The 17500-nt window shown below is 35.2% G+C and overlaps 3 protein-coding genes and 1 long non-coding RNA gene across 5 annotated transcripts in view; 3 read left to right on the forward strand and 1 right to left on the reverse strand.

Moving 5' to 3' along the window:
- The window catches only part of LOC135194909 (uncharacterized), a 41325-nt gene extending 40953 nt beyond the window's left edge, over positions 1-372 (forward strand). Inside the window, exon 4 of the long non-coding RNA XR_010310024.1 lies at positions 247-372. This is a non-coding gene — a long non-coding RNA (uncharacterized LOC135194909). The remainder of the gene's footprint in view (positions 1-246) is intronic.
- Positions 1-17500, reverse strand: part of LOC135194905 (turripeptide Gsg9.2-like) — a 78040-nt gene that overhangs the window by 52123 nt on the left and 8417 nt on the right. The gene's annotated exons all lie outside the window — the stretch shown is intronic.
- On the forward strand, positions 6626-9067 carry LOC135194901 (PI-actitoxin-Avd5a-like). The gene is made up of 5 exons (XM_064221110.1): positions 6626-6697; positions 7209-7311; positions 7529-7669; positions 8467-8543; positions 8913-9067. Exons 2-4 carry the CDS (start codon positions 7221-7223, stop codon positions 8478-8480), a joined length of 246 nt encoding a protein of 81 aa, XP_064077180.1. The 5' UTR covers positions 6626-6697; positions 7209-7220; the 3' UTR covers positions 8481-8543; positions 8913-9067.
- Positions 12727-17500, forward strand: part of LOC135194895 (trypsin inhibitor ClTI-1-like) — a 60759-nt gene continuing 55985 nt past the window's right edge. Inside the window, exons 1-4 of one of the 2 annotated variants that reach the window (XM_064221098.1) lie at positions 12727-12866; positions 13476-13587; positions 13963-14109; positions 14765-15014. In XM_064221098.1, coding sequence (XP_064077168.1) covers positions 13485-13587; positions 13963-14109; positions 14765-14778 — 264 coding nt within the window. In that variant the 5' untranslated portion in view covers positions 12727-12866; positions 13476-13484 and the 3' untranslated portion in view covers positions 14779-15014. Of the gene's footprint in view, positions 12867-13475; positions 13588-13962; positions 14110-14764; positions 15015-17500 lie in introns of those variants that run through there. The other variant, XM_064221100.1, reaches the window with a different exon arrangement.

Raw genomic sequence — 17500 nt, forward strand, 5'->3', positions numbered from 1 at the left:
AGTTTACGTAAGAATTAAGAGGTAGTATATTGTACATAAGGGTCTGAAGACGAGAGATGCCCACTCATGTAAATAGTAACGAATAGTAACTATCATCTCTGGACTACTCTCTCATTTTCTAAATTCATAGGGGGAGGCGTAGGTACCACTCAAATTCAGTATTTACAACCCACGTATATTTCCTGTCTTTTCCTCGTATCCCGAGACCCGTTCTTCATTTGTTTTAATTTTTCCCATTTTCTGCAGGTTTGTACGGATGAAGTCGTTACCGCTACGCCCTTCTTCATCCTGTTCGTGACCTACAGCAGTAGCCTCTCTATCAGGTATATAATCGAATGTTTTGGAGAACAGATGAGCACCAATTTCTAATTATAATTTCAGTGCTCCCTCGTTAGTAATGTAAGGGATGTGGCCACTGCTACCTTCCTTCTTGTTAGAACAGTTCTCCCCTTCCTCGATACAAGTTTGTGAAAAATTGCACACATACACACACACACACACACACAACACAGAGAGAGAGAGAGAGAGAGAGAGAGAGAGAGAGAGAGAGAGAGAGAGAGAGAGAGAGGCGAGAGAGAGGAAATCTCTAGGATATTACGTCAACATGAACAGTCTGTCTTTATTATTTTTTCTATTCTTTTCATCGCTAGAATTAAACGAGAAATGGTTGATTATCTGCCAAGATGTGGTGGTTTATGAGAGATATGTTCACGTATTTTTATTTTAATAAATTCAGACAATATAAGGAAGTGACGAAGTAGCCACTAATTGATGAAGGCGAAGTTATAGATATTGACTTGAAAACTTAATCAGTTAAGATAAATTATTTCCTAATTTGTTCAATTATCTATTTAGGGACTTAATTCCCCATTCATTTCTTCGTTTTTAGTAATCTAATCATTATCTTTCATTTATCTATCTATAGGTTACTGATAAGTAGCGAATAGGTCGGCAACAGTATCGCCAACAAAGAAGCTTTTTGTTTGAACAGCCCAGGTCGATTTCGTGAACCTTAAAAACTGGCCATATTTTGAAATGTCAAGAAAAAGGAGAAAAAAACACTTAATTAAACTGAATCAAACTATCCTCTTATTTCTCGATCCTTCTGCATATTGATTTGGTGTTTATTTCGTAAGGCATATAGATGAACAGACGGAAAAGTAGGTCCGAAGACTACATCATATCAAAGGTTAGAAGCTGAACTTTAAATAAAAAATAATGGTTGTCATAATGTATATAATAAAGGTATAATTTTTCACTACACAAAAAATACACATTAAACTATTTCATGTACAACTAACATTTTACATGAGGATTATGACATTAAATTTATAAGTATTAATGAAGATCACAGTAATAATAATAATAATAATAATAATAATAATAATAATAACAGTACAGAGGAACGGCACACCAAACCAGTGCACGGACAGTACATGAGACAGACTAAAGAACTGGCCAGCGATGAAACATGGCAATGGCTACAGAAGGCTGCTAACTGCAGCACAAGACCAGGCCCTAAGAACCAGATATGTCCAAAGAACGATAGATGGGAATAATATCTCACCCATATGCAGGAAGTGTAATATGAAAAATGAGACCATAAACTTCATAGCAAGCGAGTGTCCGACACTTGCACAGAACCAGTACAAAAAGAGGCACGATTCAGTAGCAAATGTCCTCCACTGGAGCCTGTGCAAGAAACACCAGCTACCTTGCAGTAATAAGTGTTACGAACACCAGCCTGAAGGGGTGATAGAAAACAACCAAGCAAAAATCCTCCGGAACTGTGGTATCAGAACAGATATGGCGATACGTGCCAGTACACTAGGTGACGTCGATTAACAAAATCAAGAGGAAAGTGTCACTCATTGATGTCGCAATACCATGGGACACCAGAGTAGAAGAAGAGAGAGAGAAAAGATCGATAAGTATCAAGACCTGAAAATAGAAATAAGAAAGATATGGGATATGCCAGTGGAATTTGTACCCATAACTATAGGAACACTAAGCACGATCCCATGATCTCTGAAAAGGAACCTGAAAAACTGGATGCAGAAGCACCTCCATGACTCATGCAAAAGACTGTGCTCCTAGAAACAGCGCACATAGTGGGAAAAGTGATGGACTCCCAAGGAGGCATGATGCAACCCGGAAGCCCACACTATGGACACCACCCAGTCGATTAGGGTGACTGTGATAGACAAAATAATAATAATAATAATAATAATAATAATAATAATAATAATAATAATAATAATAACATCAGCTACCTTGCAGTAATAAGTGGTACGAGCACCAACCTGAGTGAGTGATAGAAAACGATCAGGCAAAGATCCCCAGGGACTATGGTATCAGAACAGATAGGGTGATACATGCAAATACATGCAACCCGGAACCCCACACTATAAATACCTCCAGTCGAATTGGAGGACTGTGATAGAGCAAAAAAAAAAAAAAATAATCATAATGATAATAGTAATAACAATTAGATTATGACAGAAAAATAATATGCTAATGTACAGTATACCCCAATAATAATAATAATAATAATAATAATAATAATAATAATAATAATAATAATAATAATAATGATGTTCATGGACGACATCAAGCTGTATGGTAAGAGCATCAAGGAAATAGATACCCTAATCCAGACTGTAAGGATGTATCTGGGGACATCAGGATGGAGTTTGGAATAGAAAAAAATGCGCCTTAGTCAAACATACAAAAAAGGCAAAGTAACGAGAACGGAAGGGATTAAAGCTACCAGATGGGAGCAACATCAAACACATAGATGAGACAGGATACAAATACCTGGGAAATAATGGAAGGAGGGGATATAAAACACCAAGAGATGAAGGACACGATCAGGAAAGAATATATGCAGAGACTCAAGGCGATATCATGTCAAAACTCAAACGCCGGAAATATGATAAAAGCCATAAAAAAACACATGGGCAGTGCCAGTAATCAGATACAGCGCAGGGAATAGTGGAATGGACGAAGGCAGAACTCCGCAGCATAGATCAGAAAACCAGGAAACCTATGACAATACACAAAAGCACTACACCAAGAGCAAATACGGACAGACTATACATAACACGAAAGGAAGGAGGGAGAGGACTACTAAGTATAGAGGACTGCGTCAACATCGAAAAACAGAGCACTGGGGCAATATCTGAAAACCAGTGAAGACGAGTGGCTAAAGAGTGCATTGGAAGAAGGACTAATAAAAGTAGACGAAGACCCAGAAATATACAGAGACAGGAGAAAGACAGAAAGAACAGAGGACTGGCACAACAAACCAATGCACGGACAATACATGAGACAGACTAAAGAACTAGCTAGCGATGACAATTGGCAATGGCTACAGAGGGGAGAGCTAAAGAAGGAAACTGAAGGAATGATAACAGCGGCACAAGATCAGGCCCTAAGAACCAGATATGTTCAAAGTACGATAGACGGAAATAACATCTCTCCCATATGTAGGAAGTGCAATACGAAAAGTTAAACCATAAACCATAGCAAGTGAATGCCCGGCACTTGCACAGAACCAGTACAAAAAGAGGCATGATTCAGTAGCAAAAGCCTCCACTGGAGCCTGTGCAAGAAACATCAGCTACCTTGCAGTAATAAGTGGTACGAGCACCAACCTGAAGGAGTGATAGAAAACGATCAGGCAAAGATCCTCTGGGACTATGGTATCAGAACGGATAGGGTGATACGTGCAAACAGACCAGACGTGACGTTGATTGACAAAGTCAAGAAGAAAGTATCACTCATTGAGTCGCAATACCATGGGACACCAGAGTTGAAGAGAAAGAGAGGGAAAAAAATTGGATAAGTATCAAGATCTGAAAATAGAAATAAGAAGGATATGGGATATGCCAGTGGAAATCGTACCCATAATCATAGGAGCACTAGGCACGATCCCAAGATCCCTGAAAAGGAATCTAGAAAAAAAACTAGAAGCTGAAGTAGCTCAGGACTCATGCAGAAGAGTGTGATCTAGAAACGGCACACATAGTAAGAAAAGAGTGATGGACTCCTAAGGAGGCAGGATGCAACCCGGAACCCCACACTATAAATACCACCCAGTCGAATTGGAGGACTGATAGAACAAAAAAAAAAAAAAAAAAAAAAAAAAAAAATAATAATAATAATAATAACAATAATAATAATATTCTCTTCGCATTTAAAAAATTATCAATGGAAATAAAAACTGAATAGAACCGTAAAAGTCCTTCCATAAGTTGTGAATATTGTTCATTTTAATTACAGAGAAATTGTCTGATGTCGAAATTTTGAAAGTTTTCCACAACTAGTAAAAAAAAAACCCACGAAACTTGAATCCGTTTTGTGTTTTATTTTGGTGTAATAACGGTGAGATTTTTTTTTCTTTTTTTTTACTGTAAAGAAGATATATATATATATATATATATATATATATATATATATATATATATATATATATATATATATATACATATTGGAGTAGGGAGACGCGTTCTGTCTTTCATCCATTTATAGCGCCGACGTTTCGTATCAGCTTTGATACATTTTCCAGGCTGAAACGATTACACATCAATGCGTATAAGTAAAAGATACACACAATGTTTACCAACACCAAAATTAAAAACCTTTTTTAATAAATTAAGAATAAAAAGAGTAAAAACAGAAACACAGAATAACAGTGAAAGGGCTAGGGGCGAATACAGAGAAACAAAGTTAGTTAAATAATAATAATAATAGAAAAATATATAATAATAATAATAATAATAATAATATTAATAATAATAATAATAATAGAACGAACAAAGACGCCTACCCACAGCGGTAGCGGAAGAGAACTGACACGAAAAAATTGTTATGGAAGGGAAGTGTAAACAAAACAACAGGTAATTAGGCAATAAACAGTTGGGTGGAAGACGATTGGTGGTTAAGAGAAGGTACAGTTAGCTTAATTATTATTGATTCAAGGGTGGTTAGTTCGTCTATATGTCGGGTTCTTCCTATAATTAAAATTAAAAGACTGGCATCTATGTGTGTTTGCAACTTTTACTGTGATTTCTTATGTTAGATTGTTCTGGATTTGATAGTCGACAACCCGTTCTATGGCTAATTCCTTGATGAGAGGAAATTCGGACTTTTTAGCAGCCTAATTACCTGTTGTTTTGTTTACACTCCCTTCCATAACAATTTTTCGTGTCAGTTCTCCTTCCGCTACCGCTGTGGGTAGGCGTCTTGTTCGTTCTATTATTATTATTATTATTAATATATTATTATTATTATTATTATTATATATTTTTCATTATTATTATTATTTAACTAATTTGTTTCTCTGTATTCGCCCCTAGCCCTTTCACTGTTATTCTGTGTTTCTGTTTTTACTCTTTTTATTCTTAATTTATTAAAAGGTTTTTAATTTTGGTGTTGGTAAACATTGTGTGTATCTTTTTACTTATACGCAATTGATGGTGTAATCGTTTCAGCCTGGAAAATGTATCAAGCTGATACGAAACGTCGGCGCTAATAAATGGATGAAAGACAGAACGCGTCTCCCTACTCCAATATGTCTATCCCTGAGTGATTGCTCCTGTCTCCATACTTATATATATATATATATATATATATATATATATATATATATATATATATATATATATATATATATATATATATATAACATAATGTCTGCATCCTAAAAACAAATTATATTCATCCTTCTCCAAACACAAGCTGATTACTGACGCAACGTCTCAAGGAATATTGAAAGAGAAAGAAGAAAAAAACGCCTCAAGGGAAATTCCAGGAAGCCAAGGCCACAAAAACGTGAATTAAAGAAAATGACTTGATAAATAAGTAGAGAAAAAAACAGAGAAAAACTGGCTTGAGGGTGTTAAATGATTTATTATCTCTCTTTAAAATTGTCAAAAAAATATTATCACAAAAATATGTTAAATGTGTAGTGATTCCATGCTGAAATATTGTTCTTTTTTTATTGAAGGATATAGACAGTGATACTCATGTAAGTTTATTAATATACGATCGATATTGTATGTTCATCATATATATATATATATATATATATATATATATATATATATATCTATATATATATATATAGTGTGTGTGTGTTTGTGTTTGTGTGTGCGTGCGTGTGTGTATTTAATATGTACATACACAGACATTTATATATGTGCACACATATAACTAATGTATACATACATACATACATCTATATATGTAGGGGTATTAATTTTTCTTGCTACCACCCAAACCGAGAGAGAGAGAGAGAGAGAGAGAGAGATGCAACGTAACTGGTAATAACCAGTGCACTGTATTTTGGTTCCATGCATTTTCCTACTATTTTTTTGGGGTATATAGTTGTCAGAAAGGTCTTTAGTTCTCTTTCGAAGCGCATTAAAGTCCATTTTGACTTAATACATCTATAATCATATAAAATTATAAATAAATCAAGTGATGTCACAACAATGGAATTTTTCACTTTTTGTATTTCGTGATGTATTCTTTATTTATCAAGTGGGTTTACAGACACCTTTTGATACTTGGCAACTCATGACGGATTGACCAGTATATAAAGAGCCAGTCCACATGGTCATTGTACAGTTTGATCGCACACTTTGTCGAGGACGAAGTTACTTCTGATTTTCAGCTGGAAATATTAGCTCGGGTATGGCAAGACATCCTGTTTTCTCGTTCTGTTGAACCATTAGGATGTGCAGAAAAGTTTGATTTATATATGTCACGGAAAAATACCGTATAAATGGGATTAGCACTTCAATTTTTATATAAGTAGTAACACAGAATTATGGTAAATGTCAGCTATTTGACCATTAGATACTAGAAGTACAGGTTTCATCCTCAGAAATTTATGTCGCTATTTAAAAATCCGATTCATGTTTTGGGAATAAAAGTTAAATCTAGGCGAGTATATTGATTTTCGAAACCTTCATTTGGTTTCGAATCAAAGAATTTGGCAGAAATATTTGAGGCAGTCTAAGGCTGACTTGACTGAATGTATATTAGATTCCTTTGAGGTGTTTTAACAGTATCCCACTGACATTTCAAACTGTCAAGTAAGTGGAAAATAAAGGCAAACGAGAAACAAAATGGAAGTAGAATTACACTTAAGATAAGATTATCACGACAAATCCCTAATCCTCATTTAGTTCTCTTGACAGACATCAACAGCCATGATGATCAAGAAAGGGTTACCAACGACTATTTTCTGCGTCGTTTTGCTGGTCATCATCGGGACGTCAGTGGCCAGTTCATTCCGTCCAAGTGAGTCAAAGTTTAACATTTTAAGGAGGTTCAGTAATGAACAAAGAACTTGGTAGTTTCTTATTTTTACTTCAGTTTTGTATAGGGCTGATCATTCATTGGTCAGCAAAAGATGCTTGAGAAGTATGTCTAAATTTGCTACAATAACGAGTTTCACAGCGCAACCATAACAACAGCAACGGCAGCAGCAATGTTAATTTGTTAATTTGTCTCCCAGACTGCGACCGAGCCTGTACCTTCGAATTGGATCCCATCTGCGGCAGCGACGGAAGGAACTACTCTAATCGCTGCCACTTCGAAATCGGGAGATGTCGTAATCCTCGCTTGAGGATACAATGCAAAGGAAGGTGTGAGGAATGTAAGTCTTTCTTTCTTAATTTTTGGTTTTATTTTGAGATGTCTTCTTTTTACGTACAGGCCAGTGTTGAGAGAGAGAGAGAGAGAGAGAGAGAGAGAGAGAGAGAGAGAAGATGAGCAATTAAAAATGGCCGTTGTCCCCGTAGACTAAGTTTATGACATGTTGCACTTGACAAGCTCTGGAATTTTTGTCTTGTTCTTGTTCTTTCTTTCAAGGGCCAAAAGCTCTGTCGTTTTTTTCTGTCTTAAAGGGGAACTAATCTAGACCATTCAGCGCTTTCACCTCCTCGAATTAGTGTGCTTTCCTCACTTTGCCAAATATCAGCATCTATGGGACAGATGAGTTTCTTGCATTCCTTTGAAAAATTGAGGAGTGGTCTTCACGTCGGTCTTAACTTGACTTTTTATAAGCAGCAATGTCAAATGTACAGATCAATCACTCTATTCCTTCCTCACCTCTAGCGAAGCTGCTTCAGAACTTATAACCCTTATCAGATGACGTTTTTGACCTCGCCGAATCATCAACTTAAAGATAAAAAAAATTAACACCAATTTTACGTAAGGATTAAAAGAGGTAGTTTTTGTACATCAGGGTCTGAAGACGAGAGATGCCCACTCATGTCAATAGTAACGAATAGTAACTATCATCTCTGGACTACTCTCTCATTTTCCCAATTCATAAGGGGAGGCGTAGGTACCACTCAAATTCAGTATTTACAACCCACGTATATTTTATGTCTTTTCCTCGTATCCCGAGACCCGTTCTTCATTTGTTTTAATTTTTCCCATTTTCTGCAGGTTTGTACGGATGAAGTCGTTACCGCTACGCCCTTCTTCATCCTGTTCGTGACCTACAGCAGTAGCCTCTCTATCAGGTATATAATCGACTGTTTTGGAGAACAGATGCACATCAATTCTAAATACAAATTCAGTGTTCCCTCGTTAGGAATGTAAGGGATGTGGTCACTGCTACCTTCCTTCTTGTTAGAACAGTTCTCTCCTTCCTCGATAAAAGTTTGTGAAAAATTGCAGAGAGAGAGAGAGAGAGAGAGAGAGAGAGAGAGAGAGAGAGAGAGAGAGAGAGAGATTGATGAAGGTGAAATTATTGATACTGACATGAAAATTTAATCAGTTAAAATGAAATATTTCCTAATTTGTTCAATTTTCTATTTAGGGACTTGATTAACCATTCATTTCTTCGTTTTTAATAATTTGATCATCATCTTTCATTTATCTATCTGTAGGTTACTGATAAGTGGCGAACAGGTCGGCAACGGTATCGTCAACAAAGAAGATTTTTGTTTTGAAAAGCCCAAGAGGATTTCGTGAATCCTGAAATTGACCACATTTTGAAATGTTGTGATTGTTAAAAAGATAATTATTAAAACGTAAATCCAAACACTAATTTATTATTTCTCCTTCCTTCTGAATATTGATTTGGTGTTTATTTCGTAAGGCATATATATATGAACAGACGGAAAAGAAGATCCGAAGACTACATCATATAAAAGGGAGAAACTGAACCTAGACTAGATAAATGATAGTTGTCATAATGTATAAAATATAGGTATAATATTTCACTTCACAAAAAAATACACATTAACCTATTTCATGTATAACTAACATTTTACATGAGGATTATGACATGAAATTGATAAGTATTAATGAAGATCACAGTAATAATAATAATAATAATAATAATAATAATAATAATAATAATAATAATAATAATAATAATAATAATAATAATAATAATAATGATAATAATAATAATAATAGGAGTTTGGAATAGAGAAATGCGCCTTAGTCAACATACAAAAGGCAAAGTAACGAGAACTGAAGGGATAAAGCTACCAGATGGGGAGCAACATCAAACACATAGATGAGACAGGATACAAATACCTGGGAATAATGGAAGGAGGAGATATAAAACACCAAGAGATGAAGGACACGATCAGGAAAGAATATATGCAGAGACTCAAGGCGATACTCAAGTCAAAACTCAACGCCGGAAATATGATAAAAGCCATAAACACATGGGCAGTGCCAGTAATCAGATACAGCGCAGGAATAGTGGAATGGACGAAGGCAGAACTCCGCAGCATTGATCAGAAAACCAGGAAACAAATGACAATACACAAAGCATACACCCAAGAGCAAATACGGACAGACTATACATAACACGAAAGGAAGGAGGGAGAGGACTACTAAGTATAGAGGACTGTGGTCAACATCGAAAACAGAGCACTGGGGCAATATCTGAAAACAGTGAAGAACGAGTGGCTAAAGAGTGCATGGGAAGAGGACTAATAAAAGTAGACGAAGACCCAGAAATATACAGAGACAGGAGAAAGACAGAAAGAACAGAGGACTGGCACAACCAAACCAATGCACGGACAATACATGAGACAGACTAAAGAACTAGCCAGCGATGACAATTGGCAATGGCTACAAAGGGGAGAGCTCAAGAAGGAAACTGAAGGAATGATAACAGCGGCACAAGATCAGGCCCTAAGAACCAGATATGTTCAAAGTACGATAGACGGAAATAAACATCTCTCCCATATGTAGGAAGTGCAAATACGAAAAAATGAAACCTAAACCACATAGCAAGTGAATGCCCGGCACTTGCACAGAACCAGTACAAAAAGAGGCATGATTCAGTGGCAAAAGCCCTCCACTGGAGCCTGTGCAAGAAACATCAGGCTACCTTGCAGTAATAAGTGTACGAGCACCAACCTGAAGGAGTGATAGAAAACGATCAGGCAAAGATCCTCTGGGACTATGGTATCAGAACGGATAGGGTGATACGTGCAAACAGACAGACGTGACGTTGATTGACAAAGATCAAGAAGAAAGTATCACTCATGATGTCGCAATACCATGGGACACCAGAGTTGAAGAGAAAGAGAGGGAAAAAATGGATAAGTATCAAGATCTGAAAATAGAAATAAGAAGGATATGGATATGCCAGTGGAAATCGTACCCATAATCATAGGAGCACTAGGCACGATCCAAGATCCCTGAAAAGGAATCTAGAAAAACTAGAGGCTGAAGTAGCTCCAGGACTCATGCAGAAGAGTGATCCTAGAAACGGCACACATAGTAAGAAAAGTGATGGACTCCTAAGGAGGCAGGATGCAACCCGGAACCCCACACTATAAATACCACCCAGTCGAATTGGAGGACTGTGATAGAGCAAAAAAAAAAAAAAAAAAAAAAAAAAATAATAATAATAATAATAATAACAGAACAGAGGAATGGCACAACAAACCGGTGCACAGACAGTACATGAGACAGATTATAGAACTGGCCAGCCATGAAACATGGCAATGGCTACAGAGGGATGCTAACTGCGGCACAAGACCAGGCCCTAAGAACAAGATATGTCCGAAGAACGATAGATGGGAAGAATATCTCACCCATATGCAGGAAGTGCAATACGAAAAATGAAACCATAAACCACATAGCAAAGCGAATGTCCGGCACTTGCGCAGAAGCAGTACAAAAAGAGGCACGATTCAGTAGCGAAAGCCCTCCGTAGAGGCTATGAGAACACCACGCCTTCAGTAATAAGGGTATGGAGGAACACCACGCCTGCAGTATAAGTGGATAGAAACAACCTGAAGGATGATAGAAAACGATCCGGCAAAGATCCTCTGGGACTATGGTATAAGAACAGATAGGGTGATACGTGCAAATAGACCAGACCTGCCGTTGTTTGACAAAATCAAGAAGAAAGTATCACTCATTGATGTCGCAATACCATGGGACACAGAGAAGAATGAAGAGAGAAAAGATTGATAAGTATCAAGACCTGAAAATAGAAATAAGAAGGATATGGGATATGCCAGTGGAATCTGTACCCATAACCATAGGAACACTAAGCACGATCCCAAGATCCATGAAAAGGAACCTGGAAAAACTAGATGCCGAGGCAGCTTCTTAACTCATTCAGAAGAGTGTGCTTACATTTAGAAACATTCATTCTCATGTGTATTCTTTCACCTGTTCATTGAAGTGACATTCTGCAACTCCCTTTTTCATTTCCAGGTAATGAAATAAAAAAAAAACGGGATATAAATATGCCGTGAGAGGTTTGACCCAAAGTAAAATAAAAAAAAAAGTGCATCATCAACATGGGTTATATTATATCAACATATTTTCAGCAATGCTATTTCTAATTAACATAAATTTTCAGAAACATTCTGGATTACAAATCGTAATCATATCCAATTTTCTTAACAATATAGAAATACTTGTGAAGACCTTTTTCTTCACTAACTGGTATTCTTGGCGTTAATTTAGAAAATAGGAATATTTCGAACAAGATGGTTAATATTCCTTCCAGTTCCGTTTACCAATGTTTTTATGTGCTCTAGTTTATAATATATTCCGGGGTCAAAGAGGTAAATAAAATATATCATAGATGGTTTTATATTACTGGAGTGGGTTGTATAGAGAGTACTAACTCCAATTAGGGTTTTCATTTTTTTTCTTTCGTGAAGTGATGTACACACATACATCAACATACATCAGCATACTCAGACACAAAAACACACATACCCATGCAAGTATGTGTACGCTCTCGCGTGTATATTTTTTCACCTTTCATTTGATCCTGCTTAGAACAGAATGCCAGCTAACTCAGCAGAAGGAGAAGAAGAAAAAGAAGAAGAAGAAGAAGAAGAAGAAGAAGAAGAAGAAGAAGAAGAAGAAGAAGAAGAAGAAGGAGAGAGAGAGAGAGAGAGAGAGAGAGAGAGAGAGAGAGAGAGAATTCAGCTAGCTACTACCGGATCTGTAGCTAAGATACGCCCGCTTCTGGAATTTTCCTATTTTTTTTTAAATTTTTTATAATCAAGTTATATAACCAAGTTTTATAACACCCTCGAGTTCAGATATATTTCATAACGACGAGATATATCTATGGCATTAGTTTGTGAATTGCAAAGCCTATTAGAATTAACAGACTTGGTTTTTTGCCCATACAAAAATATACAACGCTTTAAATGCGAGGTCGGCGACTGATAGGCATGTTTTCTTTCCTGAAAAAACTGGGTAACTGGAAACTCATGCATCGCCAACGCCTTCTATATAAACGGCAATAATTCTAACGTACCACGCAGTGAGGTCGAGACACTCAATTTAGCAGCACTACGCGTTCCTTTACGGTTCTTCTGCTATTCATCTCGGATCAGGTAAAACAGACTTTATTTATTTAAATTTTTCTTTTTAAAGTATGAGGGGATATTATCGAGCACCCAGGAATTCAGTCGCGAATTATTGCATTTTTGAATAGAGACACGCGTATATATACACACACATATATTAGTGTGTTTTCTCAAATACTGAAGGGCTGATGTTACACCTAAAAGAAATGCATATATATATATTTTCATTATTTATTAAGTGTTTTTACAGTATAATTTCCACATTAAGTGGTATCTGTAGCTTAGTATTTGAGGGAATATATATACCTACACTCGTATATCTAAGTGCACACACACACACACACACACACACACACATATATATATATACTTACACATACACACACACATACACACACACACACACATATATATATATATATATATATATATATATATATATATATATATATATATATATATATATATGTGTGTGTGTGGGAGTGTGTGTGTGTGTGTGTGTAATTAAAGTTCGAGGTTTAAAGATTAATAAAACTTGTAAGAAACTAAGAATTGATATGCAAGAAAACTTCGAATTCGAAATTATTTGTACATGCTAACACTATAACTGTGTTTATTTTTTCTCCACGGGCTCAGACCGCAAGAATGGTGAAGATGGGATTACTATCAGCTGGGCTTCTCGTCACTCTGTTTGCTATCATCGGTACATCACAGGCCCAGTTCAAAGATATTCGTACGCGTGATCCAGGTAAAATTTAGCCTTTTGTTTCCAGAAATGGAGGGATTTTATAATTGAATTTTTATCTACTCCTTATCAGTGTTTAACAATAATACATATGAGAATGTTTAAAAGTCTATAATTGTTATGATCGTTTTTCTTAGAGATGACGGTAAATATACCCGACCAATATCGTCTATCATGATTGTGATTGGTTAAGGAACTTTAGCTGTCGAGAGTGAATATAATATCTATGATTTTACTTTTATATATAATGTACCATTGCTATGAATATCCAAGAATGTCATATTAGCTTTACTATCTACCATAATTTAAGTAAGAACACTAGAAATACTGATACTGCGTAGGAGTAAGACTTATTATTAAATAGTTTTTACTTTACAGCTTGCGGTAACATAGCATGCACAGCCGACTACAACCCCGTTTGTGGCAGTGATGGGAAGACGTACTCCAACGGCTGCCACTTAGGTATCGCGCAGAGATGTGAAGATTCAAGTCTAAGGGAGTATTGCAAGGGAAGATGTGGGGAATGTAAGTTTCTCATCATATATTCAATATTAAGTCTGTTTAGAAATATCTGAAGTTGAGAATTTGTGCATGCTAATTTTACAATGATCTGTTTCTCGTATGGGTATTGAAATGAGAAAGTAACAATAATAAGGTTTTTGCAATCGTTAAAGTGAACAAATGACTAAAGTGAGAAATTGAGTGAAAATAAAACCAATTTGACTGTGAGGGTACTCTTATTGCCCATTACTATATTGGAAATTAAAGAAGTCACTGTAGGATATCTACTTGGCGTTCTGACTACCATGGTCACAGCCTCGGCTATATTGGAGACTTCAATACAGACCAGAAAAAGGGATATACAGTTCTGATTTTATCTGAATAATCTTATAAGTTGTATTCATTTTATCCTCTAATTGTTAAACAACCTAAATAACTTCAGAGTTCCTAAATATATGAAACATTCCAGTCATAATTTTATGTTTTTATCAAATTATAAAATGCCCTGGTGATTACAGATTTGTGAAACAGTAGACAGTTAATGAAATGTTCTAATGTATCTGTTCTTATGAATTTATTCATTCATACTTTCATTTACTTATCCAGTTCGTATTTAACCAGTTTATTCAAATTCCCTGTTATTCATCCAGTCTTAATATATTTCTCTTTTTTTCTACAGGCGGATATGAGTGAGTCTTCATTGACATTGGAAAAAACAGTTTCATAAATATATTTTCATTACCTGTAGGAGAAATTGTTTAAAAATACACCAGGTCAACTGCATCATTGATGTACTGTTTCAAGAATTTCATTGTGAACCTGCATCAGATTTCTAGCTTAAAATATCTGTACCTTTCATTGAATTTATTTTCTTGTAGCATTGTATTATCTATGGAATGAAAACATAATAAAGCCTACTTTAAAATCCAGCTCTATATTTTTAATTCCCTTTAAATATTAATAAGTGTCAGCACATGGATGAATATGCCTATAACCAATCAAAAAATACTGCTGATTAAGGTTACTTTCGGTACCCTTAATTGAAATCATAAGTAAATCCGGAACACATTATTTGAAATCACCCATTAATGTGAGGAGAAAGAATAATTTTGGAAAATATTTTGAATGGAATAAAACCAATGAAGAAATTACTGGAGGCCCTCTCTTGCCATTAGACTCATTTACCGAAAACTATGGCTATTCTGAATGTTAATTTAAGTTACTAGTAATGTAAATTATACATTTGACAGGGTAAAGAGTCAACACTATTATTGTTCAGGTTATAATCTAGACTTAGACATAGTTACTCTGACTCGTCTAAAAACTGAATTGCAATTCTTCTTCTTAAAAATGTTTCGATTATATTCTCTGCTTGTACTTCACTTGATGTCCTTATCAATAATATCAAGGTCTTTCGTTTAAAATGACGTGACACCAGACAAAAAAACCCACTCAGTTGCCAGTACTACATTCAACTGGTGTTTGAATTTGGTGTAAATATTAGTCACACACACACACACACACATACACACACACACACACACACACACACACACACACACACACACATATATAATATATATATATATATATATATATATATATATATATATATATTGCCTTTCTTTGTCTTACAATGATTCTTACCTCATCTTAAGTTATTTATGCATTATTCAGTATCTTTTCGTTTTTCTATTTTTCACATTAAGTACTCTCTCTCTCTCTCTCTCTCTCTTTATATAAATGTATAACAGAATCACGAAAGTCTGGAACGTGATAAAACCATAAATAAGGTACATGCCACGAAGTAAAGATAAACAACGGAGTTTCTGCAATATTTTTCGACTCAACGTCATTTACTTAGCAGACAAACTGACTTACATGAGAAATTGAGAGTACAGAAAGGTCGTATAAGTGACAGCTAGGGATATAAGAAGATTAGTACCTAGAATCCAATACACCTGGATAGTGAGTAACCTTTCCAAACAAGCATAAACATGGGTACAATTTAAGAACAAAAAGATTAAGTCCAACCACTCAGACACAGAGACAAGATAATAAAGGATTATACAGGGAGGCAGCTGACCGCATTCAGATCTTTGGTAAACAAAAAACTTATTCACAAAAACTATTAACATACATATCAAAGAGAATATCTCTAAGACAACTAATTTGTATTTAAGTCTGTAATTACATCTTTGAGGTCCTTCTTAAACATGTTACAAATGCAAGAGTCTAAATGGAACAGGCCACGACTAATATTAAAATTACAATGGAAGTAAGTAGTATTATGGCAAATTCTAAAAGATTTCGTGATAAGGACTCTTTGTTCTTGCAATTACTGAACACCAATCCAATTTATCATGTGGTGGATTTCACTTAATTGAATGAATATTTCATTAGATGTTTGCCAGTTTTGACAGAATATTTATGCTGTTTTAATTTTACTTCTAAGCCTTGCTCGACTGTCCGAGATAAAAGGAGGGGCAGTCCATACATGGAATTTTATATATTATGTTGTTGCTTTCTCTGGGGCCATTTTTTATTAGCATTCCTTTTAGTGTGTTATTATAGGAAAAAAAAAGGTTGACCTTTAAAGGCTTTTAACAATGATTTAATGGTTTCAAATCCGTTAAAATAAGGCAATCTGTGAATGTTCTTAGAATTTTCTTTCTCCGTGTTACTTACACTATAAAACTTTTTGTGGGCTATTTGCTACAATAAAGCTCACAAAAAGTTTAAGTGAAAACAATCACCGGATAAATTGGATGGGAAGTTCAGTAATTGCAAGATCTAAAGATTTCTTATCACAAAATAATCTTTTTAGAATCTGTCGTAATACAATTACTTTACATTGTTAATTTTGATATTAGTCGTGGCCTGTTTCATTTAGACCCTTGTATTTGTAACATGTTTAAGAATGATCTCAAAGATATAATTACAGACTGAAATACAAATTAGTTGCCTTAGAGATATTTTCTTTGTATATGTATGTATAACATGTTTTGTGAATAAGTTTGAGTTTACCAAAGATCCGAATTGTGGTCAGCTGCCATCCTGTTATACTGTATATTGTTTTAATTGCCTTGTCCCTGTGTCTGAGCAGTTGGACTTAATCTTTTTGTTCTTAAATTGTACCCATATTTATGCTTATTTGGAAAGGTTACTCACTCTCTAGGTGTGTTGGCTTCTAGGTACAAATCTCCTTATAATCAATATCTGTCACTTATACGACCCTTCCTGTACTCTCAGTTTCTCATGTAAGTCAGTTTATCTGCTAAGTAAAGGACGTTCAGTCAAAAGACCTTGCAGGAATTCAGTTGTTTATATATATATATATATATATATATATATATATATATATATATATATATATATATATGAATAACTTGATCACGAAGTATATAAAACGTGA

Source organism: Macrobrachium nipponense, chromosome 15 (assembly GCF_015104395.2).
Source record: "Macrobrachium nipponense isolate FS-2020 chromosome 15, ASM1510439v2, whole genome shotgun sequence".
Lineage (NCBI taxonomy): Eukaryota > Metazoa > Arthropoda > Malacostraca > Decapoda > Palaemonidae > Macrobrachium > Macrobrachium nipponense.